Genomic DNA, 27536 nt, shown 5'->3' on the forward strand with positions numbered 1-27536 from the left:
GCGGAATAGAATTGTGACAATATTATTGTTAGTGGTTGACATATTATTATGTCAAACCCATGACGAATCAATTAATTATGTATCAGAAACTTCTGACGATAGTAAGTTTTTAAAATAATATTAATTAAAGAAAATAATTCTATATTACTAGTAATTTTCACTGTAAACAAACTAGTATGATTATAAAAGATAAAAAATCAAAAAGAGTTAACACAATTCTAGAAGTTCCGATATCTTCTCATGCTTCGACTCTACTAAAACATTTTACAAACATAATGTTCGTAAGATACGGGTTTCTTACCACGATTGAATTGACACCGTAAGTGTAGTTTGTCGACAGCAAACAGCTAGTGTGGACTTTAGTGAAAACGAGGACAGTAATAGTAGTGGTCACCAACTTTTTTTTTCACACTACCGCATCACTTCAGTCAGCCCGTGAACATGGCGCATGCAACTGTGCCGAAATATCGGGAGCTAAAACAATTCAATCGTGGTAAGAAACCCGTATCTTACGAACATTATATTTGTAAAAACCACGACAGTTTAAAGTTATACATTTTACAAACCTTTCTTTGTGAATAAAGAAACTGATACGACATTGTAGATGTAGTTGATTCGGCAGTCAAAACCCATAAAAAGGTACACCAAAACCATTAGGCGTTAGGGTAGGGCAAGATGCAGCCGCCCAGGGCGCACGTAGACGCTACAAGTGACAGACGACTTGGTGTCCCTTTATGTCTTCATATGGCTTTTTAGTTCAGTTAATAACTCGCCCAGACCGCCAAAAATGCTAAAACCATCCATGACCTTAGGTTCTTTTAATTGGGTTTCTGATTCTTAAAAAAATGTTGCCTCTAATTACGACACTTACTCGTTTGCATTAGACTCATTAAAGTATATTTAGTATGGAAAAATCTGTAGTTAAAAATAAAAAGACTAACTAACTCAGTACATTTTAATCGCCAGTGGAAGAAGAGCCTGTTCGTAGAAGTATGAATGGAAAATATAAGAAATACAACAGCTTGTCTATAGATCTCGCGCCTTCAGAGTCCAGTATGTATATTAAAGAGATTACAACAGCGGCGAAGGAAACTCCGGGTAAGTTTTAACACTTCAACTTAACCTAAAATATAATTCATACCATAAATAACACTTTGCTGTCGCAATCTTTTCATAACCTATAAAATAATAGAAGTCAGGATCAGTTAATTTTTAGTTAAAATGCCTAGGAATGAATTCATAATTATTATCTTCTAATTTAAATTAACGTATTTCTGCTAGTTATGGGCATTCGCAGGAAAATGCTCGATAAAAACAGTGAATACGAAAACAAGAAGCCCATCGAGCAATTACTAAATGCGGTCAGCCAACACATTACTATGAAATCCGCAATTACAAATGAAATAAAGAGTAAGTTTCATTCATTTGTTCATTCGTTTGAACGTCTTGTATACAGAATTCGACGTTTTTAAATGTGTCTGTGTGAAAAAAGGACAGCCAGTGGTTCTTCAGTTCCATAACTGATATTGTTTTTAACAGCGCCATCTAGTATTGGAACAACAACAACAACAACAACAACAGAAGAACCAACATCGACAACTCTCAGCAACCGTCAAATACGCAGAATCTATAACCCCGATGAAACCGCTTCTATAGAAGACTATCCATTCATGGCTGTTCTGTTGATGAACGGAAAGCTATGGTGTGGTGGTGCGATTATAGAGGAAGACACTGTGATGACCGCAGCACATTGTATGCAATTGTAAGTGTAAATAAGGTTCAAAATTCTAGATTTTTCTAGAACAAATTTTGAATTAAAAGTATCTTGAACCACTCTGTGAAGACATTAGGGCCGTGGCCTCTATTAAATATAAGAAGAGCGCGCTATAAACTTAGCTAGAGAGTAGCTAGAGATTTTATGGAGCACACTACTCGATTTTTGTTTGTGCAGCTAAACAGTTGAATTCGCTTGAACATAACAATCGCGCAACGTTTTGCGATAGTTTAGTCAAAGATGTGCGCCGTTCTAAATGTACTTTTGTTAGTGCTTTAAAAACACGTTCAATTGAAAAACTGCAAATGCTATTTTTCTCGCAACATCTAAAGATTATTTTAATTATTTTAATACTAGTATATTCTATTCATCAAGATTAAATATTTTTTTAACTGTTAACAAATACCCAGGCAGTACAACAACCGATTCTTCCGTGAATACGTCAAAATGCTGACCGTCAGGGTCGGCTCCAACAACGCGACCGCCGGTGGTCGAGTCTACCGTGTCACTGATATCTTCTTCCATCCAAACTACAAGCCAAATACGTTAGAATTCAACGTAGCTGTTGTCAAACTACATAAGAATATAACAATTAAAAGCGAAAGGAATGTGGATGTTATTGGACATTCCCGCGAAAAACTCATACCAACAGATACAGAGGTTACTTTCCTAGGATGGGGTTCAGTTTGGGTGAGTACTTGGCGCTTCAATTGGCACGTAGAACAGAAGAAAACTCTAAATTCTAACGTGCCAAATCAAATACTTAGAACTCATAAACTGACGATATGTAAAGAGGTTATGTTGGGAAGGAACTAGGTTCCTAATCTTAATAATGGACATCTTTGTCCTTGAGATAGTCATTAACTATTTTCTAATTATATAAAATTGGATTTGTTTTTAGTGTCTTGACAATACAAGATTGGTTACTAATTATTTTTGGAGCTACGCGTTAAGTATAAAATCTACTAAACTTTACTAAATTATAGGGTCACGGTAGTATTGAAGAACAAGTTTTGCTGCAAAAGGTAGTTTTGCCTGTCTACGATTTCTCTGATTGCCAGGACGTTTATGGAAAGTGAGTTATTTAAAACCTTGAATAAATGAAAGTTAAAATCTTGTAACAGATTCAAATTTCGTATTTGTCAGCGTAATGGTGGTACTCATGCCAATAGCTGACATACTTGTAAGCTAACTGGCATAAAAGTAGCTAGTGTTAGGAATAAAATTAGTACCGTGCTATAGAATTGGCGCAACTCTAGATTATCGGCATAAACGGCACGTCCCTAGCTGACAGCTGTCAATGGCACTAGAAGTATGGATAGATTGGCGCGTAACTTGAGTCTTGACGAGAAGTATTGCTCTGAATTAAAGGCGACAGTATCAACTAAATAAGTTGTCTAATACTGGCACGATATCTGTGGTAGCTACGGGCATGAAAGTTGAAGGTGATGGGCCATAACAATACTTCATACTTTCGTTGTCTTAAATATTGTTATTTCTAGTTCCATTACTCTAAAACTTTATCTATATCTATACTAAAATTATAAAGATGAAAAATTTGTATTTTTGTATGTATTTGATTCATGCAAAAATTAATAGGGCCGATTTTAAAAATTTTTTCACCATTAGAAAGGTAATATATCTGAGAGTAACATAGGCTGTTTTTTATTATTTTTAAATTTCACGCCTACGAAGTCGCAAGCAACAGCCCAACAGCTAGTGAATTGATAAACTGATTTTTCCAGAGATTTAGTAACACGGACTAACTTTTGTGCCGGATATATAACAATACGAAAAAACGTTTGCAATGTAAGTTTCATTATATTCATACTGTTTTTAATTATGAAAACAATAATAACTAGACTGTAATAACTTCCTACACGTTGCTTATAATAAAACGCGAGAAATCTATTTGAAGTAGATAAAATAAAGATAAGAATCAAGTGTCCCGTGATTGTAGATAACTGCGAAGTACTACATATATCTATCTATCTATCCATAGCGTAAACACACACTTCTTTGTTGCCTAAGATGTCAGCAATTACAGCGTATTTTTGAATAATTATTTTTGTAATAAAAAGCCCTACACTTACGTCACGCTTTAGGCTATATATTTTCACGCTATTAAACTTAGGGGGTAAATATTTTGGATAAAAACCCTAATGTGGGAAAGAGATAATAAGTTGCTGCCAACATTAAGGAAACAAGATTGCCAAGGTTTGTCATGTCATGTCAGTTTGACATTTGCTATTGGTAATTTGACAAATGAAAACAATAAAATAAAATTTTTATAATTTCATGGGGATGAAGCCGCACGGGTACAGCTAGTCCTAATATAAAATATGTAAACACCTTTATTCCACTAAACTTTACTCCAACAAACGGCCGCCATTTTGAAAGCTAGTGAAAAAGGAGTCTACGTACTATAGAATTGGAGATCGATTGTGGTTGATAGCTTAGTGTGTCCTAACATTAGACGTCCAATTAATTTGCTCCATATTCTACAAAAATCTCAATAAATCTTCGACCCTAAATTATTCACTCTCTAGCACGACGCGGGAGGTCCAGCTATAATGGATGGTGTGCTAGTCGGCATACTGTCTTTCTCTGCTAAGAGATGTGATAAGCCAGACAAACCTGCGGTATTTACTTCTGTCGGTGCTGTTGCCGATTGGCTGACAAATGTCGACGCTAGGAAGAAAACAAGGTAGTTTTTTTTTAAACATCGCTACTGTAAGTTATGGCAACATTAAAAAACATTCTTGTCTATAATCTTTGGTACTCATAGATCTGAACGGGTTGATAATTTTTGTTTTCTTTTACAGATATTTAGAATCAAAATATCCAGAGAAAATTTGACCGAAAACACCAATGAAACGAATTGTTACAATCAATAATATATTTCTTCTAATAAAGTACACCAACTTTCTACTCGATAAAGACGAAGATAAAAAAAAAACTTTCAAAATCTTCGTAGTTAAACATTCATTTATTTCTATTAAACATACAACATGGAATAATAATATAAGTTAAAATATGCGTTCATAGCGGACCGATGTTGAAGTTTCTTTTCTGGAATGATATCGAGCTGATTTCTGAGTAAACATTATTAATATTAAGTAATAATTAATTTAATAAGGGGAAAAAATAAGCAAACTCGTTCCGTATATCGAGTATGGCGGCCATTTGCATTTCCCGCGCCGCGCGCTGTCACTTTGACGTTTACGCGCTCTAACATTGTGCCAAATGCCTACAGATTAAAAACAGTGTAATAACAATAAGAACTATAATTGAGTTCGCATTAAGATTTAATAGATGCGAAGTTAGCATAACAAAATGCCTTATTGTATGCGGTAGTTAATGTGGAGCTCCGGTTTGATGTCATACACCAAGTTGAGGATGTCAGCGATTACCTGAAAGTGTTGCCAGTTGCAAATATTAAATTAAATTAAATTTTAAGATAATTAGAGAGTTTGAACAAGATGTAAAAACCAAGATTATTGCAGTTTGAACTTTCAATCTTAAACTACTTTTCATTAGAACTATAATTAAGGATCTGTGAATTATTAGCACCAAAAAGAATGTTAAGCAAGTCATAAGAAGCTTGTTAAAAATATGTATGGTAACTGGTTACTTACGGCTTCCTTCTGGTTCTGTACCATTTTGTTCATCTCCTCAATCTTAACCCGGGTCTCAGCATCAATTTTAGCGGCAACACCTTCCCGAGTACCCATGTGCTGGAAAAGACAAATGTCATTACAATACTCATGTGTCAATAGGTGTCGCCAGCTATTAAGCTAGGGATGGGCAATGATCAGTGAGGACTAGTACTAATTTTTTTTATTTCAAAAATGATTATCAACATGTAGTCCAAATTTAAAATGAACAACTGACAAGTAAGGTTGAACTGAATGTGTCTTTATTTATCACTAAATAACATATGTTTTTTATTAGATGATCGGGACTAAGTAAATGAGATTTCAAAAACAAAGTTGACATTAATCTTAATCGAAGAATCGTGATAAAAACCTATAGCTATTTATTCTAGTAAGCTAGGCTAATTTATTAACACTATATTCATGTTTATGAAGGGTTACTCTAATTAGAAACACATTATAATGAAGATTAAATGTACCTTGGCCTCAAATTCTTTGAACTGCCTCTCGCGTTCCTGTCTGTACTTTTCTACCTCATCTTGAGCCTCCTCCTTGGCCTGCTTTAGGCGTTTCGCTTTTCCTGTAATAAACAATTTGACCAGATTAGACCAGATGGTAACAGATAAACAATGCCTTGTACAGAAGTATAGCAAGCAGATCGAGGAGTTGTGGCTGCTTTTGAGGCTGCTACAAGACTACAACCAATCATGAATTAAAAATAACTATACTGGGAAGAATATGAATTGAAACCCTAACTACTGAATATCAATTTAATCTTAAATCTATTTAAACAATAAGAAATAAGTGATAAACATTTATTTTTTTTCTTTCATTGTTCTAGCAATCTTATAAGAATTCTACTTTAGGACATTTGCTAAATTATGATGCTCTATTTATTATGTTTATCAGCTTACCAGACTTATACTCTTATGTCTGCTACACACCCCCAGTTTAAACTAAACAGTCCCACTGTACAGATCAAAATTGACATGTGTAGGCAAAATTTTAGTTGCAGTTCTTTGTCTACACAGTTTTAACTATATAGTATGATTATTCAGTTATAATTGTGTGCACCTTTAGTTATTTCAGTAACATTTTGAATAGTGATTTAAAGAAAGGTAATATGGATTGGCAGATGTTTGTGATCATTATCAACAACTGAAACTGTGAATCGGAGACATTTTGCCATCCCTTAATGACCTTGGAAGTATAAACTAGACTTAGTACTAATTCTAGTATTCAAAGACTACATGAGTTCAGTCAGACTAAAATGTTTATCTAGGGTATATTATATGTACTTCAGTCATATATATATAGTTACAAGCATTCAATGTAGTTTCGTTCTGGTAACTACTTACTAAGTATACAAATATATATTACAGCAATTGAAACGCAAATTTCCATAACTTACATAAGACTAAGTATTTTCATAAGATGTCTGATACAAAGTCATACAAAGGGTAATTAGATATTTTTAAAAATATGAATTCCATGTAGGATAAATCTCAATAGAAAAAATGTACAGATTAAAGGTATTTTTTTATCTAGAACGTATAAGATCTCATAGTCACTATCATGTGACGGTGATCCGAAGACTACGCCCAAATCGTAATTACGAATCTTATATGCCATATACAACTATATATCAGTTATAAATACCTTTTATGAAAGATATAGACAACACAACAGGCAATAGGGAATTAATACGCAATGAACAAATAAAACAATTAACTTACGCTTTCTTGCCTCCGAGACCTTTTCAGCTGCACGTTTCTCAGCAGCCAATAATTGTTGGATCCCCTGTGTCTGGCTCGCCATTTCTAACGATATGCACAAAAATGTGTTACAAGAACTGAGACCAAGACACAAATCGATAGCTGACTGGGTCGCAAAGGAAAAGAGTCATATGATTAAATTAATTCCTACATGTTGTCACAATTGGCGCTGTCATCAGCTCGTGCTTACGCTTACGTGCGTGAAATGGATTGGATTTTAAAAAAAGTTTTAATTTTACCTTGTACAGTTATAGTATTGTGAAGTTTTAAACAAAAAAATATTTATTTTTAATAAGAATCTTATTGCAGAAATAAGCAGAACAATGTTTGCAGACAATAAATAAAGACCTTTTCAATAAACAACTTAAAGGAGAAAACTTGTAACGGAATTTTTAAAGATAAAAACAAAAATGTTGCTAGAAGAATAAAATGTTACGCTTTAATATCGCAATAGATGGCGTTGGCACTATTTTTAAACCAAAATCATATTTTCTTTGACAGTAGAATTAAATGATATGATCAATTTAATATTTGTAGAAAAAAATCAAATTTATCGAAAAAAAATTAAGCGTAAAATACAGGTAAGTGAACAAAATGGATCTGTTTGAAAAACACTAGTTTTAATTTTAATTTTCCTTATTAATTAAACGTGTTTCAAACAAATGTGCACTCAGCTTTGGTGGAAATTCAGAGCACTAGTTCTGTCTCTTTCTCCCTAAAACTAAGAGATGAAAGAGAAACAACACTTCTTACCTGTGAAAGTTTTACGTCAAAATTGTTAACAATACGCATATTACATTGCTGTGTTATACTGAAAGTCAAATCGAACAAAACATTGTGAGCAAGCAATGGTAACTACAAATTACGAATTGCACCTCCAATGACGTAAAGGTTAAGAACCACGACCAAAGCAATTGCTGCGTCACGACGTCACTTCTTTATCATTTCGGTGGCAAACTTAACGTAGTATGGCCGTCGTATGGAAGTATTCACAGTTTTACTTCCACAAAGAATACGCGATAAACATTTCACAGAGCGCGTTGCGAAAGACATTTTTAAACAAATTTTTCACGCGAGTGAGATAAACATTGAAAGTTTAGTGTAAACTCAACGTGTATTAGTAATTTAATAACGTTCGACCTAAATATTTTCATTAATTTTTCGGTTTTGATTTTAATAAATTATCCAAAATGTGGTTAGTTAGTCAGCCGAATTCTGTGATTTTGGAAGTCAAAGTGGACCCTAACTCTATTGGACAAGACTGCCTTGAAAAAGTAAGTAATATTTGCAATATTACGATATATTACAACATTTTAATCTCATAATTTTTAACTAAGTTAGCAAGGAAACCTTTGTTTACATGTAAATCACTAGATATAAACAATTGTAGTTCGGCTGTTATGAAACCAATAACGGCATTAACTTGTTAACATTATATACTCTTTTTGTATTTCATAAGGTAATTAAAGCATTTTTTATCAAGTTTCAATTGTCACTTGTAGTGAAACTATTAACTATCGTCAAAAACCGAGTCACGTTCACACTACAATCGAGACTTGCGGACTTTGGACTCGGCATTGTTCGCTCACCTTACGTATATTTTTTCCATTTAATAAGGTTACTTTTTAATTATGCAGCCGTTTTTATACTGGCCAGTATCATACACTTTATAAATTAATAACGTAGGTGTTTTAATTACTTTATTAAAATAAATTATTGTATGTAAATATGTTTCTGTATATAAAACCATCCTAATAAGATTTCTGAAACTGTAAAAGTTACAATGAATATAACATAACCTCAAAAGACTGGCAAATGTTTTGTTTTTGTTTATGGATGTGTTTCTATATGCTTGATGTTTTGGTTAAACAATATTAGTCAATTACCATGTAATTTGCTTCAATAGAAATCTAAATTCAAATATTTTGGCGCTAAAATTTATTCGCTGGCACGCATTGGATTGTTTCCAAAATGAATTTAGGCTGTTCTGATATTCTCTGATAAGTATTGTCAGATTCATAATTTATTACGGCTCGGGCTTAACTTGTTAAGAAAGGCAGGTGGGTCATTCCGGGTGGAGAAAACTACGGACAGTAATATCCCCTTGCATTATACGTTTCGAAATTATATTGTACGAATAGCGTCGTGCGAAATTCCGAGCAGTCATAAAGTTTGGTTGGAATAATACCCAAATGAGGACTTTTATTTTTATCAAAACAATGAAATGAGGTTTGGAATTTTATTGCGTAAGGTGCCTTATGTCTTTATGTTACCTTAGAAATGATATTTATACTAGTATAAATTACTAAGAAAACAGTTGTTACTGTAATTAAATTTTTCACGTAATTGACATGTGTAAGGTATTTTAAGAATGTTATTATTTATAGAATATTCAAGTGTTCATTCCTTTGCTGCGCTGTTCATAACATACACGATTCAAGAATAACAAGCGGCATATAAAATTTCATTATGTGCTTGGTTTTATAGCGTAATCGGCTTTATTATTGAAATTTATTAATTAAAAAATATGATTTCTTCGTTGATAGCTATAATAATTATTTTTAAAAAACCATAATTAAAATGGTTGTTTATTCACCAGTATTAATTATCTCTATCTCTGATTTTCGTTGCGATGTTAAATAAAATCATCGTCGTTTTGAAACTGGTTAAAGATCAAGTAAATTGCGAGGTTACGACATAATAGTAACTATTGCAAACCTAGCGGTAGCTAGTTCAATGAAAATAATACGATCCGCGCTAAATCGAGGCACGTTATTCACCGGTGATTGTAACCCGGGTCCAAAGTCCACTCAGCAGCTGAGCTCTCTACGCGCCATGCGATCGACACGTGCTCGCTGCGTGATCGAAAAGGAATGGACGCTTTTTGAATTTGGAACGTTGTTCTTTTTTAAGACAATTTTATACTTTTTGTTTACGGCCTGTTTTAAAGGCACGCATACTCTATAATTGACTTAATGTTGCCATTAAAATATGATAAATTAATTGCGTAAATTACTTGCTTATCAAAATAATGTAATACAATCATTTAATAGTAACATAATTATTTTTCCTTAATGAGATAATGCAAAATGTTATAATATAAACAGTTTCTTATCATAGGTCAGATAATGATATTGTTTAAACTTTGTTTTAGATTAATTATACGACCAAATGTAATTAAAAATGTTGCTAGGGAAACAAATATTAATAATTCACTCAAACTATTAAACAAAGATAAGTTTGCGATGAAAAAAGAACAATAATTTATATTTAGATTAATTATTTAATATTCAGATAAATAAATGACGTTTAAATTTTTTCTTTTTAGCGAATTTTAACTTGTTATTTTGGATGCTTTTTCGTCATTTTGTTTACAATGGATAATTTATATCGAAAGTGTTGGAAGGTTAAAATTTCTTTTTTAACAAAATACATTTTGTTAAATACGCTTCTTCTAATTTACGATTACTTTATAAAGAACCTTTCACACATAAAGACATACGTGTTAAAACTATACTCTCCTCAAACTAGCAACATAATTTCGTAAATATTCTTTGTCACAAAATGTTTAATAAGGTTAATAAACAATTAAAACATTTGGCCTGAATTAAATCGAATTAATTCGAGGTTTTACGTAAACTCGAATTAGGGTAACAACCCACTTAGTAGATACCAAACGGTTGCCATATCATAATGTTTGCATTTAACATAACGGTAACGACTAACGTATGTTTGATTATTTTGTTCGTTTCCTCAAACGACAAGACATTATCGTTTTAGGAAATATACTATGTATGTGATAGTCCCAATATTGTATGAAAGAAGATATGGAAGAGTATATGAGTATATGCGACACTAAATAAGGAAAAGGACAGACTGGCGATAATCATCATCCGCCTTATCCTATTCCTGTACGGTCGGCACAAGTTTTTGTCCTCCAAATAACTCTATCATACGTCATCTCAGTCATCACTCACTTGATCATGTCACCTTTCACGCAATCCATCCACTCTTTCTAGGCCTACTCCTACTTAAGTTATATTTCCTGCCGGAGTAATTATACAAAAACCGTAGAGTTTGACTGAAACTTGTAGCGACACCCTCGGAATTAAAAACAAATGTAATGTAAGATGTTACATGTCGAGCATTCCTGCATTCAGAACGTGTTACGCGGAAAATGTACGGGTGGTGTAGTGCTACGGCAAGAATGCTCACCGTGTAACATGTTACACACCGTAACGTTGGACAAAACCTATCTTTACGTGATTTAAAATTCCCTTTGTCATTCTACTAGTGTTTCTATGAAGGATGTCGTTATTTTTCCTGCAGTCGACATTAATTCAAGGTAAAAGGAAACAAACCCAAAGCCTTTTCATGTCGTTATCTTTTTAATTAAAAAATATTCTCATAATCGTTAATGACTGTAACTGTCTTGTTTTAATTAACCTCATAAGATATTCGATGACGTTGAAAACAATTCAAATGTTATTTTTTTTAATAATAGAACTGAAAACAAATACGCGCCGTTGAAGACGAGATACCTTTGTTCCTTTTTTGTAAAATATTAATATGTCATAGCAATATAGATGCTAAATTGTATAGCAATTAGTATAGGCTGGGCCCAGATTGCAAAATAAAGGCAGCGACGAAAGCAACACGGTGCATAGGGCACCGGTGCGTTCTTCTGGAGATCCCGGGATCTCAAATTGCACCTGAGGTCGGCCACCGAGGTTTTTGGTGAGTAAAAATCTCACATAACCCTGTCTTTTTAAAAGTGTATCGTTCGAAGAATACCCCCCCCCCCTCCCGATACCAAAAAAAAATAAAAAATAAAAAAGGTGCTGAAGGTGATCTTAAGTGGAGGGTAAATTTAATTCTCTGAACACATTTCATTTATAGGTATTTAAGTACACAATGACGTATATTTCGTGTCAACAATATTCCTAGAAATTTCGCAATTTTACAATTGCTAAATGTCATTGAAAACATGTAAATTACAATAGGTATGGTGTCAAATTTAATGCTTATTTAAAAGTAAATAAAAGTGCTGACAATACGCAATTAATTAGAAATAGGAACGTTACGAAATGCTTTATGTGTAGTTTTTAAAAATGATGTTTCACCTAGTTTTTGTTTGTCAGTGGAAAATAACCAAGTAGAACAGCATGTAACTATTATTGCAAAATTGTTAGCAAGCGATTTGTCCCATATAACACCTTTCACGCCACTACAAAAATAGAAATAGACTCCAGGCAAGTCGGCATTGAGTGTGTTAACCTAAGTATTGGACTGGATTTTCCAACTTCAGTCATAAATTGAAATAAAAAATCTCTTAAACTTTTATTGCTAGGCATAAATCATTTGATTGGATACTAAAATCATTGAACCTCTATTTGGACTTTACAATTGGGTACGTGGACTTTGTCCAGTGACGTCATATTGTCATGCGGGTATAATAGGATTCAAATTTTATAGCAGCTTGATATAGGCGTTATACACGGGTGAGTTTTACGCCGCTTGAAAACGCAGGAATACGCTCGGGAATAAATCCCACATCCCTTTACGTTCCAATACCTAAGGTTACGTTGTACATTGTGTCGAAATTGCGAGCAGCCTTAAAGTTTTAATGGTATTATACTCCATTTTTTTTGCATATTATTCTTATTCTATAGAGATCTAGAGAATTGGACTAGCAATAGTTTTACATTTGCAGTTTAGTTTTTTTATTATTTCTCTATGTTATTAATTTATTCAGCAACTAGGCCAATTGGCACTTGCTCGTGGTAACCCAATTTAAATGTTTGAAGCTCTTGAAAATAATTCAATCTGATAGTTTGAACATTGAACCTTTACAAGAGTGGACTTTGTACGGATAGTCCTTGATAATTAGTGTTATGTTTCATTTGTTTGGGAACTCATGGTTATATGAGTGTCCAATATCAACATATGAATTAAAACTTCTATCTCTCTCATTTACTTTGATATTAGAGAAAAAACAATATGTTTGGGTGTACAGCAGTGGTGACCATCATCATCACAGGAAAAAGAACCTTAACCTAACTTATTTTAAGTTCCTTATCAGGTTTAACTAGTTTACTGAGAACAAAAATAGGAAACGATCATATAATGATGGCCACTTACAAAGATTTGTTTTTCCTGAGACTTCATCCGCGCGTAATTAAAAAAAAAAAAGCCTAATTTAATCGGACCTCCTTAAGTCGTTTTGAAGATAGGTACTTAATAATCCACGCCTCCATCTATCCAAACTTGCATTTATAATAATACTAACTTCCACACGCAACTCCAATTTGCAATTAAAAAAACATTAAAATTATAACCTATGTTATTCAAAGAAATATTACCTTTTTAACGGTGAAAGAATAAAAATCGGCCCGGCAGTTTTTAAGTCTATTCATTACAATCAAACATAGTTTTCCTCTTTATAATATTAGTATGAAGTGTGATTTAAAGTGTGAGTCTCCAAAAGCCGTAAGATAGTTTAAAACGTCTTACAATACTCTCAGGATTAGTTACGTAACACACTCAGCTTTCCCAATAAATCCACGGACTTTGGACTCTGACGTCACGGTTGCACACCGCGTAATTGAGCAATAAAATTGTAATTGTTTCTTACGTACCGTTTATATGCGGCAATTTATCCTATGATTCTAAAGATGGAAAACCCAATTAGTAAGTAAAACATACCTATTATTGTAAGGAATTTTAGAATTATCATCTCCTCGTCTTTATCCTACTTCCAGATTTCTGCGCAACAGCTTTTTGTCCTCCAGGTTAATCTATCTACCGTCATCTCAGTCGGATATCAACTGACAGCGTGTACAGATTATCCACAATAGCTACGCAGTATTTTTTTTAATAATTTCGCGGCAAAAACCGTTTGCATAGTTTAACTACTAACATGGATTTAATTAAAAAAAATATGTAAAATAATATTTAATGTATTCTCGTTTATGTGCCTTTTGAACTAACAGGCTTTTTTTCTTTATCGTATTTTAGGTTACTATTGAAATGTCTGGATGAAATGTTTTTAACTCTGTGTTTTCAAAATGAAAGAGATATATGTTTTCGTATCTAAGTAAACCACAGAGGGAACCACAGAGTATCTAATCGTTATGTTGCAACAGACCAGACACTGCTTTCATTCGTAATTATAAAACATGTCTGATAAGACTGTAAAGATAACATATGTATTTGATATCTAAGTTCCGGTTGGTAATAATAAGTAATATCGTAATTACTGACGTCAGTAATGTTTTTTAAACCAAATTATAATTAGATACTCTTTTAGTTTGAGATATTTGTTGAATGATAAAAATATTTATAGAATTCCCACGTTATTTTAAGAACTAGCTTTCGCCCACGACTCCGTTCGCGTGGTATAAAAACAAAAGAGAAGCCTATTTGTTTTTCCAGGTTATCCTATACTATTCATACCAAGTTTCTTGAGTTAGTTACCAGTTGTTAAGGCTACTCTAACAAACATCCATCCATCCGTCTAAATTTCGTATCTATACTATTATAATAAAGCGTAAACACACACTTCTTTGTTGCCTAAGATGTCAGCAATTACACCATATTTTTGAATAATTCTTTTTATAAGACAAAGCTCTACACTTACGTCACGCTTTAGATTTTATATTTTAACGCCATTAAACTTAGGGGATAAATATTTTGGATAAAAACCCTAATGTGGGAAAAAGACTATAAGTTGCTGCCGATATTAAGAAAGCAAGGTTATCATCATGTCATATCATTTTGACGATTGTAATTGATAATTAGACAAATGTAAAGAATGAAATATTTTTTTTTATAATATCATGCGGACGAAGCCACACGGGAACAGCTAGTTTATAATATTAATATGATTATAGGCTTTAATACTGATTATCCATGTCACAAATAAAACCGAGTTTGTTACGAAATGCGTGGAACTTCGAACATCCTCCAAGTTACAACTTTCACTATTGCCGTTTTAATATGTTTCAAAAACTGCTTTCGCTGTGTTATTGAACGGCATCCGTTGGTCGTCGCCATCTTTTTATATCTTCACTAGTTTAAGAACTTTGTTCATAGTTTCGTCACAATTCCAATTTATCTTAATCCCATGACCAAAGACTTAATCAGCTGATAGATTGTTAAGATCATATAAAATAAGATTGGTGTAATGCGCACTACCAAAGATGTTTATACCAAAGCAACTAAACTCATCATCGTCATCATCCCCCCTACGTTATCCTACTTTCGTAGTGTCGGTGCACCGGGTTTACGTCCTCCAAATAACTCTATCATCCGTCATCTCAGTCATCACTCCCTTCTTGATCATGCCATCTTTCACGCAATCCATCCATCTCTTTCTATGTCTGTCGACTAAACTATCGGCCGATTAAAAGTTTGTGTGCACTTAGAAGGCGAACTTATTTGACTAAATATCGCACAACTGTTTAGTCGCGCATTGATTTCTGTAACTTTTCGGTTTTAGTTGTGCAACTAAACAGTTGAATTAGCTGCGAAACAATCGACAATCGCACAACAGTAGTTCGATTAGTCAAAGATGTGCGCCCACTCTTGAGCACTTATTGCCATTACTCTCTTCCCTATAGACTTATTAATACATCAATATAGATCTAAATTATGCTTTATTTACTAAACATAAAGGTCGATAATACCTTGATAAAAGTGCATTCAGTGCAGACGTGACACGGAGCACGGTAGACCTTGGCTTACTTCGTACCTTCCCACCCTCACCTCGATAAAAACGCTTCACTGCGTTTGTTTTTATCTCCATTGCGACCTCTATTGACAATGTTGCTAACGGACGGTTTGACTATATTTTTACCTGTTTTAGCAAACTAGACCAAGCAGTATTCACAATGCGAGAGTATTTTGAAATTTCTTGTGCACTTACATCTTTCTTATTATTTCCCTTTATACTCAAATGCTATTATGAAAAAGAAATATTTGTATTTTTTTTTGTTTTTGTATATATTGAAGTAACTAAAACTACTGTGGCAATTCACCATTAAAAACCTACGTTTTTAGTAAGTAACATAGGTTGTATTTGTATTATTTTTTAATTTCACACAGACGAATTCGCAAGCTCGTACTTAGATACGGCAATATCAATATCTGTCTTTTGTCCAGGCAACACGTGTAAAGTTATTTTATAAAGAGGATTATTTACTCTTATCTAAAAAAAATTTAAGCCTCTTATTGATTGACGTTATAATCCGTTTATTGTATTTTGTCCAACGACTGATAATAAATTATTGTTTAAAATTATTATAATGAAATAAACTTGAACTCAGATACCCCTATTTCCGAAGATATGTTGCGGGAAGCATGAAATCTCATCTATGTGAAATGTTACTAATGAAAACAACATAATCATAATTTTTGTTGAGCCTGACGTTATGTTATTCCATTAATTACAAAATATCTATTGATTAGACATTTTTATTATCGTCTACAATGTATGAAAGATTTACGCTTTATTAAAAAATAATTGCAAGAGAATAATCAATCGGATGTTCTGCGATAAGTCTAATTACCCATCATTACTGCAACACATAATTACAGCGTACAAATAGCGATTGACGTAATAACAAGCGCTTGGTAACCGATATGCAGCCGATAAGGGGTCGACAGAGTTCATGGTTCTATGTTACCGCTAGAAACACAGAACAGTTACAAATTAACTCTTACAAGGACTTTCTCCTTAGTTAGTATTTCATATTTTATTTTACTCCCTACATTCATAGGCGTCGTCAGCTACATTAATATGATCCTTTTATACACATCAGTGGCAACCCTCAGTAATAAAAACATAATGAACTAAATATATAACTATGTAATGTATTTTGATCATGTCTCCTTTTTGATTACGTCACCTTTCACGCAATCCATCCATCTCTTCCTACGTCTACTAATCATACTAATATTATAAATGCGAAAGTTTAGATAGATGGATGTTTGTTAGAGTTTGTAGCGTAAACAGATGAACGTATTTTGATGAAATTTGGTACAGATGTAGAGGATTGTCTGGAAGAACACATAAGCTACTCATTTTTGTTTTTTTTTTTTAAACTACGCAGACAGAGTCGCGAGCGAAAAAGTAATTAAATATAACCTATGTTACAGAAAAATTACCTTATAACGGTGACATAATTAAAATTAGCCCAGTTTGAGTTATTCCATCATCAACTTGCCCTTATCCTTTATGGAGGGTCGGCACAGTATGTGCTGCTCTTCCATACATCTCTATCAGCCGTCATATCTGAATCCACTCCCTCCTTAAGCATATCCTCTTTCACACAATCCATACTTTCTTCGGTCTTCCTCTTCCTTTGTTGTCATCCACGTTCACTCTTAACACTATCTGGTTTATGTCCCCATCGTCTCGTCGCATAACATGTCCACAATTATTCCAATACATACAGAAATATAAATATCTCCTAATAATAATATTAATATAGATTTCATACGGAGTTTTTACAAAGAAATAAATGGTCTCAGTGGGTTGCCTTGAGAGAAACTTTTACGTTGTACCGTACGTTAGTGTAGTCACGTATACACTACGGTTTTCATACAACCACGCTAAACTAACAATTAACCGAATGCATGAAATGTTTGTTTATAATTGTTTAAAAAAGTATTGACTATTAATAGCTTAGCATCTTAAGTACGTTGCCCTCAGAATTCCTTATAAAAAATAAAAGCAATACTAAACTATGACGTAATCTATACTAATATTATAAAGAGGAAAGATTTGTATTTTTATATGTATTAAAATAAGTCAAAACTAATGGGCCGATTTGCAAACATTCTTTCACCATTAAAAGCTACATTAAGTGAATAACATTGGCTATACAATAAACGGGATATTAACAGGAAGAATATGGATATGACAGAAAATATATTCTTTGCCAACCAGGCCAAGCTGGGGCGAATAGCTAGTTAAAACAAAAGCGCTATGATATAACTAATCATTGTAAGAGTAGGCACACCTTTGACTAAATTGTCCCACAACCGTTGTGCGATCGTCGATTGTTTCGCAGCTAATTCAACTGTTTAGTTGCACAACTAAAAATCGAGTAGTAAGCGCACCTCCATATAAGCTTATAGGAATCAAAGCATGATTAAACAACTGTGATGATAGTTCAGTCAAAGGTGTGCGCCCGCTCTAAAAAGCAGATATTTCTAGGATGACAGTCTTATGACAATAGCCCAAGGTTTTTATAAATCTATTGACCTATTTGAATTATTTTGAACGTCTGTTCTGTTCATTAGCTCTTGTTTATTTGTAAAATATGTTAAATAGCATTGTTTCGCAAATCTAACTAATATTATAAATGCGAAAGTTTAGATGGATGGATGGATAGATGAATAGATAGAAGTTTGTTAGAGTTTGTAGCCTAAACTGCTGAACGGATCTCAATGAAATTTGGCATAGACGTAGAGCAAAGTCTGGAAGAACACATAGGCTACTCACTTTTGTTTTTTTTTAAATTCCGGACGGAGTCGCGGGCGAAAGCTAGTAATACATAATTATTCGTACGTAGTTTGTGAGTACGGTTTAGCAAGTGTCTGACCTTTGATCTTAGCGTTACAAGGAACTCGTTTCCTTTTCAAGTAAGAAAGCTGTTATATAATACAGTATACTTAAAGATTAACAAGTATCTGTTGCTAAAATCCAACGAAAAAAGGTTTCTTAATTAAGAAAGTAATAAAAAAAAAAACTTAGGGAACAAGCCTGTGTTCCAAACTATGTTCTAAATCTTTGCTATATTTCATCGTGTTTAATTAAATTTGTTTTAACCAATAGGCGACCACTAGTTACAAAAAAATTAAAAACTCCATCACACGTTCATTAAATTAATTTGTTATCTACGAATAAGGAAATATATGAATCATGTTGTACTTTGGGAAATCCATTTTCATGTCTAAAGAAGAAATCCGTGGAATTATTACTAAGATGGACAATGTATTTTTTTCATTTACGGACGCAAATGTCATCATATCATCACCAGCTCACTATATGTCCCACCGAGGGGCTCGGAGCCTACCCTAAATTAGGGGATAAAAAAAAATAAGTAGCTTATGTGTTCTTCCAGACTATCCTCTACATATGCCAAATTTCATCTAGATCTGTTCAACAGTTTAAGCTACAAACTTTAACAAACATCCACACTTTCACATTTATAATATTAGTTACATCGAAAATTGCATCAAAAATATTTTCCTCCGCCCAGTAACAACCAAATTTCGAATGACGTCACATATCACAGTAATACCGGATAAACAAGTGATAACTGATTAGAGTGAGGTTATCGCAGTTTACAATTCATCGCTACCATGAAATACAATATTTGCCAATTCTAGAATAAAACACAAAAACAAAAAACATCATAAAGCCCACAACACACGTTCAGATGTAACTTAATAGACAGTTAACATTTAATCAACATACGACAGTTTTAACTAGACAGTTCGACTTTTTAGTTAAATAAAAGTGGGTAGCGGGTTTTATATTGTTATTCCACAAAAACATATCAAAAATACAAGGATAGCAACATATTTATCGACAGTTGAAAAATCCGTAAAATAATGAACGCATAAACGAAACACTACAGTTACCGATTTGAAAAACTATATTAAAAACTAACTGTTCATTGCGATATCTTCCGCGTGAAATTAAAAAAAAACATAGCCTATGTTACTCATTGGTAACGTAGCTTTTTAATGGTGAAAGAATTTTTCAAATCGACCCATTAGTTTTTGAGTTATTTTAATACATACAAAAATACAAATCTTTCCTCTTTATAATATATGTATAGCTTTGGACGACAGCCAAAAGTAAAGGTGAACTTGAAAATAGTTAAATTTCTAGGAAACAATAAAGAAGTCTAAAGGAAAATCTTTCTTATACTGTCGGGAAATCTTTGCCAAGAAAAAATTACGAAGGACATGAGGGAGATTTCATACATTGTACATTTGCATCCAGATCTCGATGAAATTTGGCATAGGTAGAGGATAGTCTGAAAGAACACATAAGCTACTTTTTTTTTTTTATTCCACTCAGACGCAGTCACGGGCGGGAGCTAGTATTTAGATATTTATCCTCTCTCAAACCTAATTAATTGTAATATACAGATTTGTGATATATAAAATGATTTGCAAATATCCAAAATAGGACCGGTTAAACTAGAAATGTATATTTCCGTGAAATAAACTGGTTGTCTAACTAGCTATATACTAGTTGTAACTTCGGATTTCACTCGCCACATAAAATAATTATTTACAGAAATGCCACACAGACTACACTACAAAAAAATCATATTGGTAAACAATGTAACATTATTTTTTAATCTGTGTTAAAACAAAATGGCGGCTACGTTTTCCCGGCTAATATTTATATGCGCATAATTTACGACAAACACGGAGGCGCGTCGCTTTGCAATTTTATTGAGTTGAGTATCTGCAAAGATCTGACCTGTCTTACAAGTTTTGCTTCGCATTTAAACACAATGTTTATTCATGCTTTTAACATAGAACGAATTCTAGTCATATGATTGTAAAACAAAAAATGAGATTTTTTGGCGCCATTTTAGTGTATGAACATTAAAATGGCGCAAAAAAACTGAAATTTACCTTTGTTAAACTATACACTAGCTTTTGCCCGCGGCTTTTAAAAAACAGCCTATGTTACTCACTAATAACTTAATAAAGGATTCAGAATACATCTAAATAGTTAAAAAGCTAACAATATGCTGCTTGGGAACCTAAGAGGTTACTTTTGTGTATAGGGTCATTTTTTTTTAACATAAACAGTTTTTTTTAATAACAGTAAAATATTCACACAATAAATTTACATTGTAATTAAAGTCGTGGTCACGCACGTGACAAGATAAAAAAAATCGCAAAAATAAAAAAATTAACAATAGAGTAATTAAATTTGCATACGTCTTATTAACACCATCTAGGTTTTTGTATATCATAAAATAAAAACTATTGTTTACCTAATTATTTACTTGACCATTTTTCTCAAAATTATACCTATGAAGATCCGTTAGATCTTTTCATTGAAAAGTCAGTTTTCTGTTATAAATTATCGATGAAAAATTATGTAAACACTAGTTTTTGCCCGCGACTTCTGCGCGGAATTTAATAAAAAACGTAGTTAGTAGTCCTATGGTCTAAGGTCAAATTGGGAGAGCTCACCGCCAACCTTCGCTAGCCAGAGAGGCACTTTAAGAAGAAAAAGAAGTAGTCTACGTGTTCTTCCAAATTATGTTTTGAATCTGTGACAAAAATCAAGAGCCGTTAAACTTTTTAGATAACAAACATTCATCCATCCTAACTTTCGCATTTATAATATTAGTATGATAGCCAGTATACGTGATTCGTCTATTATTAATCACAGGACAACTTTATTGCATTTAGAAATAGTCATTAATTGCGCAAATGTTTTCCGTAAACATGTTATTGTGAACATTATATATTATATTCTAAACTAAATAATGAAACGTAAAGCGTAGAGAATTGTATGGAATTTCTGCGCAATAAATGTATTGTTAAAAGGTAAAATTTCGCTATTCAAATGCGACATCAATTTAACATTTGTTTTTAAAATAATTAAATTTATTAAAACTGTAAACATTTTCAACTGTCTAAAATTCTTAAGCGGGAGGCGAGAAATATATTCTATCTCTTTCTTAACTATACGTTCAGCATTTGTCTTACTCACTCCATCGTATACTTACCCAACTTCAGATTTAAATCTATACTATTGTAATAAAGCGTAAACACACACTTCTTTGTTGCCTAAGATGTCAGCAATCACAGCTTATTTTTGAATAATTCTATTTTTAATAAAAAGCTCTACACTTACGTCACGCTTTAGGCTATATATTTCACGCCGTTAAACTAAGGGTGTTAATTTTGGATAAAAACCCTAATGTGGGAAAGAGACCATAAGTTGCTGCCAACATCAATGAAGCAAAGTTACCATGGTTTGTCATAATGTCATGTCATTTTGACATTTGCAATTGATAATTTGACACATTAAACAACAAAATAAAACTTTTATAATTTTAGGCGGATGAAGTCGCACGGGAACAGCTAGTTTTTAATAATACATTTATTACAATGGATAATCATAATTTTACAATGTAACTACACTACTATTTTCCGGTGGTCTACCATTTACATTTTAATTAAATAAAAATTATTTTGTTTCCTACGATATTTAATCTAACACGTGTGCTTAGATTATTATCATGTTCTGTTGATTTTGATCATGCTTGATCTTATCACGGAGTCAACAGACTAAGTAAATATTTCTCAAGACTTCATCTTATAAATCTAATTGTGTTAATTTGAACATGACGTGATAGTTCACACAATACAGTCGCGTTAAACCGCGGTGTTCGTCTTATAAACACTAGCTTTCGCCCACGACTACGTCTGTATATTTAAAAAAAATAGCGTAGCCCATGTGTTCTTACAGACTATCTTCTACATCTATACCAAATTTTATAAAAATCCGTTCAGCCGTTTAGGCCACAAACATTCATCCATCCATCCATTCTAATTGGTATTTGTTTATTTGTAAGAGGCGGAGTTTTCGTAACGAACAACCCAGGTTTTCTCTAAGTGGAACATCGCGAATTACCGCGATTGTACATTTATTTTGTCTGGTAATTTAGCTTAGTGCTAACGTAGTGATAAAATACAATCAAATAGTTTTTTTTTTAATTTCGCACTAAATTACTTTAAAGGTAAAATGTAATGAGGGTGTATTTCCGCGAGTGAAGGCGGAAGTTAAACACCAATATTCTGAAGGGTCCTTCCGGTTCTGGGTGTTGACTTAATACTTTTTAAACAATGCCCAAGCCAAAGTTTATGTTCGCATTCTAATGCGTCCTCGCAAATTGAATTTAAATATGTTAATTTTGTTATTACACCTTACGGCGACCTAATTTGCCATACATTTTGCGGTTAAGATTGTCATTTTATTTGTAATTTGTAATATGCATAAAAATCCATTGGTAGAAATAATTTTGGTAATGAAACAGACACCACATCTTAAGTCATCTACTATTTTTTTTAATTTAAGTTAATAATGTCCCAAGATGTCTTGAAGTCTTAAGATAAGTCCAACAGGCCTTATAGAACATGACCTATCAACTCGATTGATTACATCACATTGTATAAGCGTAATCGATTCCTTCACCTCAACCCACAAAGTTATCAGAATGGATAAAAGGTCCCCCACCTTGTAATGTTCATGTCAAAGTTTATTATAGAAGTTGGTATATGCACACAATAAGCGGGAAGCGAGAAACATATTCTATTTCTTTCTTAACTATACATTCAAGCGTTTGTCTCGCTCACTCCGTCATATACTTTCCTAACTTCAGATTCACGCATAAGTGTTTGTATTATACTTGTTAGTAATTTTTTTGAAATATAATATTTAATTTACATGCTTTTTGTTACAGGTAAGTACAGATAATCATTATAGTGGATTCCGTCGTAAAGGTTTGGGATATCAACGATGTATATTTGCTTACACTACTAGCTTTCGTTATCGAGGAATTAAAAAAAAAATAACCTATGTGTTATTCCAGACTTCTCTACTATGCCTTTGATCGAGATCCGTTCAGCAGTTTAGGTGATAAACTCTAACAAACATCTAAACCGCATTTATAATATTAGTAAGATTTTGTTTAGTACAGTCTAATCTAGAGCGTAAAGAAATTCGAAATAAACGCAGTGTTTTGGTAGAAATTGAAGTGAAAGTGGCGGGAGACGTCGACATATTTTCGGAGTACGTTAACCCTCAAACACTACATTGTTGCTTGTCCTCATTTCTGATTGTTTTGACAAAAACTGATAAGTAATTTGAACCTTATCGCTATCTACATAGATGTCAACAAGTTACCAATTAAATTGTAATGCAATTCACAGCGTTTCCTTTACACGTCTTTGTATTTTAATATCGGTATTGCAGAGGTGAGTACGTAACGTGCTAAGTTTTGTACACCTATGATTGAAAAAAAAAAGTTAACCGACATTATGGATCTAAGTAACGTCTTCTATAGCTCTACAGCCCTTAATGTGCCTTGGCTTGATCCAGCAATTTCTTCCATTGCGGCCTATCTCTGGCCACGGTCCTCCAGGATCTAAGTAACAGTTATATTTAAATCTACTATTAGAAATGGACATTTTATTACTTTATAATGTCTTAATTTTAGACTTAGGGCCTGTCCCACTGGCAGATAAAGGCTCAGTTAGCTTAAAAATGACACTGTCAGGTAAGGGAACACAATCCGATTCCATCACATATTTTGCACACTGGATTGTTATTACACTATTTGCAATTTGGTCGGACAGACTTACAATTGTATCTAACTATTAACGTAAGGCAGGTACTTAGAAGAATTGAATTATTTTAAAATTGCTGTTCGATTCGTACATCTCAAGTCATAAAAATGTTAGCTAAATAAATGGTCAATCAGCAAATACATTAACAAAAATAAATAAAAGCGAAGTGTTAATGTGTTACGTCATACATATTTATAAAAATCTTTATGTTTAGACTGTATACTGCACCTCAACAACGGATATAGAAACGCCAAGCTATGAATTTGGCAGTCACTTCTTATTTAGAACACGAGACTAGTTTAACGATCAATCGTACAACTGGTCGACTTTATTTACAAACAACTAGATTCTACTTCGGATCAGATCGACCGGAGTGCGCACGCGTCTTGTGCGTGATACGTAAGAGTGAGCGAGACACGGTTATGTGTTAGAGCGGGATGTGTAGCAAACATGGTGGAAGGACGCTCTTGGATTCAGTGGGCGCCGTCTTTGTGTTTTTGTTTTTAGACGTTTAATTTAGGTTAATGGAGTTGCATTTCAAAATAAATGGGGAAAAATCTTCAATTTATGCTAAATGTAGTTTAGTTTTTAATAAATACGCGTATCTACTACATAAATTTTCATGCAAAAATGCATTTTGTTCTTAAAATAGTATTTTCTATAAACGAAATGTTAAGACATTTCTTAGAGTGCATTAAAATCTAATCATAAGAACATTACGTTACTCGAACTCGAACGTACGGGGAAATTGCAACTTCAAATGAGATTTTCTTGCAAACATATAGTGCGAGACGTCTATCTAAATAACATCTCAGGAAGAAAGTATTGCTATTTATGTTTTTCTCTTGTACTTATCAAGCATATTACCGGTAATCATTTATTCATTACGTGCATCCCGGTTTATCGCGGTTCCCATTGGACCAGTCGTAAGGAACACTTCTCGGTCATTGAACTGCAAGCTTGTAATTCTAGGGTTGTCAATTTACTATATTTACAATTCTATTATTTTTAGTGTTTTTGTAAAGGAAAATAATATTTCGATCTTACGTACTATTGTTTTAAATTATTAATGCTTTGTTCATAAATGTAGCTAGCTAGTAGTAGCTCCTAAGTAAACAATCGTATGTCCAAAAATAACATATGATAGACAAAGGAAATCAAGAATTAAAACAAATCAACTTATTTTCATAAACATTATTATAATTATATTAATTTTGAGATACGATTATTTACGTAGGAGTAAACTTACGGCCGAATATTGAAACGCCATTTTCTTTTTTTTCATTTAAAATTTAAGTGTAACTCCAAAATCCTTACAAATTTAACCGTCTATCAGTTTAAAAGCGTCGCTTCCGAAGCGAATTATTTAAGATTTGTTTCATTATTTGGCCCTTAGTCTCGAGAGATATAACTATTTATGTCGAATAGGAATCATTCTTCAATATTAAATTACAAATAATAACCACTAAATAACATTGTCCATTGCAAATGTCCGCAATGTCAAACGTGAGGGTCAAATCGGTCACGATGTACTTTTTATGATAAGGATGCAGTTTTTGTAATAAACATTACGATATATTAAAAATAATGATTGTAATAACACGAAAATATGATATGCTTTTAAATCCTTTGTTTACAGGTTTGTATTTAAAGCATATATTTATATGTGTTGTTTGAATACTTTTCAAAAGATAAGAAAAATGTTTCAGTTGCAGGTGTTTTTATAATTTACTCTTTATTAAAATATTGTTTCACATTGATATTAAAATAAATAGCATTGTATTTCATTTTTTATTTGTTTTTAAATTTTGACGAAATAAATAAAAAAAGTGAGATAGCGACCCTGCCAGGATTCGAACCTGGAATCTTCTGATCCGTAGTCAGACGCGTTATCCGTTGCGCCACAGGGCCCATGGTAGATAACACAAAATTTATAATTACATTTACAGACAAAATCAATGTCGTACGATTTTTTACATTAGCAAACTACAAGATATCATTTCTTTCCTCACACCTTTATATGGTCAAGAGTGTTTTTACACTACTTAATCGTTATTACGTCAAGGAAATTCTTGGAACCAAAGTATAAGCGGTTCGTGAGATGGACGCCATTTTTTGCCGTCACAAATTAAATTCGAATTTCGAACTGCACGTCAAATTATTTTTTTTTTGCTTTGCATTTTGCTACGTATTTGGACGATTAAATGACCGCTGCGACTTCTAGAAATACTTAACCTTGTAAAGCCCTTGAATGTATTAGAGAATTCAAAATTAATTGTTGTTCGTGGTTAGATGCGAGCACACGCTTGAACAAGTCAGTTTCCAATGCGGATAGAAGAAGACGCATCTAATTAAACGCATGTCCGTCGTTATTTTGAGCCGCGATAAAGTTTGAATCGTAATGTAGCTATAAGTATTAAGGGATTTAGTCTGCATTTAAATAACTAACCGTGTATTTAGAATTGAGAATGTTTCTGTATTTTTATTTGGCACTATAACGGGTCTTTTCCATTCCTAACCGCAAGGACCATGCAGTGGACGCATGTTTAAACGCAACAAACGCATGAACAATGCAGAAACAAATGAATTATTTACATTATCCGCGACGTTCTACAAGGTCGACTGCTTGTTATTATAATCGTTTAGCAAGTGTGGCGCCAATAGTATATGCGTAAGGACTGATATATGTAGGTATATGGAAGAGAAGTACTCTGCCTATCCTGAGGGAATAGGTCAAGACGATGTATTGTGTTATCCAAAATTTATACCGGCTCGCAATTTGGTACAACATGTTGTATAACTTTTGGTAGTTTATACTAATTTTTAAGAGAAAACATTTGTATTTTTGTATGTATTGAAATAACTCAAAAAGTACTTGGCCGATTTGAAAAATTCTTTCACCATTAATAGCTACGTTATCAGGGA

The 27536-nt window shown here is 33.0% G+C and overlaps 3 protein-coding genes and 1 non-coding gene across 4 annotated transcripts in view; 2 read left to right on the forward strand and 2 right to left on the reverse strand.

Annotated features, from left to right (window-relative positions):
- The first annotated feature begins 71 nt into the window (after positions 1-71).
- LOC106108202 (trypsin-like) lies at positions 72-5043 on the forward strand. Its single transcript, XM_013289301.1, has 9 exons — positions 72-101; positions 967-1098; positions 1282-1410; positions 1540-1762; positions 2185-2464; positions 2761-2849; positions 3520-3583; positions 4324-4481; positions 4600-5043. Coding segments are annotated over exons 1-9 (1110 nt in total). The 5' UTR covers positions 72-100; the 3' UTR covers positions 4634-5043.
- LOC106108302 (V-type proton ATPase subunit G) lies at positions 4743-7331 on the reverse strand. Its single transcript, XM_013289437.1, has 4 exons — positions 7167-7331; positions 5910-6010; positions 5413-5511; positions 4743-5187 (listed from the first exon to the last, which is right to left on the reverse strand). Exons 1-4 carry the CDS (start codon positions 7246-7248, stop codon positions 5116-5118), a joined length of 354 nt encoding a protein of 117 aa, XP_013144891.1. The 5' UTR covers positions 7249-7331; the 3' UTR covers positions 4743-5115.
- Positions 7332-8123: 792 nt separating this feature from the next.
- LOC106108288 (E3 ubiquitin-protein ligase MYLIP) overlaps positions 8124-27536 on the forward strand; it is a 29258-nt gene continuing 9845 nt past the window's right edge. The window contains exon 1 of the mRNA XM_013289415.1: positions 8124-8479. Within this exon, the coding sequence (XP_013144869.1) occupies positions 8396-8479 (84 nt within the window). The 5' untranslated portion in view covers positions 8124-8395. The remainder of the gene's footprint in view (positions 8480-27536) is intronic.
- On the reverse strand, positions 26450-26522 carry Trnar-acg. The gene has a single exon. It is a non-coding gene; the product is annotated as a tRNA-Arg (tRNA).

The sequence above is a fragment of the Papilio polytes genome, unplaced genomic scaffold (assembly GCF_000836215.1).
Source record: "Papilio polytes unplaced genomic scaffold, Ppol_1.0 DF821733.1, whole genome shotgun sequence".
In the NCBI taxonomy this organism is placed as follows: Eukaryota; Metazoa; Arthropoda; class Insecta; order Lepidoptera; family Papilionidae; genus Papilio; species Papilio polytes.

Coding starts and splice junctions, on each gene's coding strand:
- LOC106108202 (XM_013289301.1), top strand. Junction 1,411..1,539: donor AATTACAAATGAAATAAAGA/GTAAGTTTCATT, acceptor TGTTTTTAACAG/CGCCATCTAGTATTGGAACA. Junction 2,850..3,519: donor TGCCAGGACGTTTATGGAAA/GTGAGTTATTTA, acceptor TGATTTTTCCAG/AGATTTAGTAACACGGACTA.
- LOC106108302 (XM_013289437.1), bottom strand. CDS start 7,248: ATGGCGAGCCAGACACAGGGGATCCAACAATTATTGGCTGCTGAGAAA. Junction 6,011..7,166: donor GGTCTCGGAGGCAAGAAAGC/GTAAGTTAATTG, acceptor TGTTTATTACAG/GAAAAGCGAAACGCCTAAAG. Junction 5,512..5,909: donor TCAAAGAATTTGAGGCCAAG/GTACATTTAATC, acceptor TGTCTTTTCCAG/CACATGGGTACTCGGGAAGG.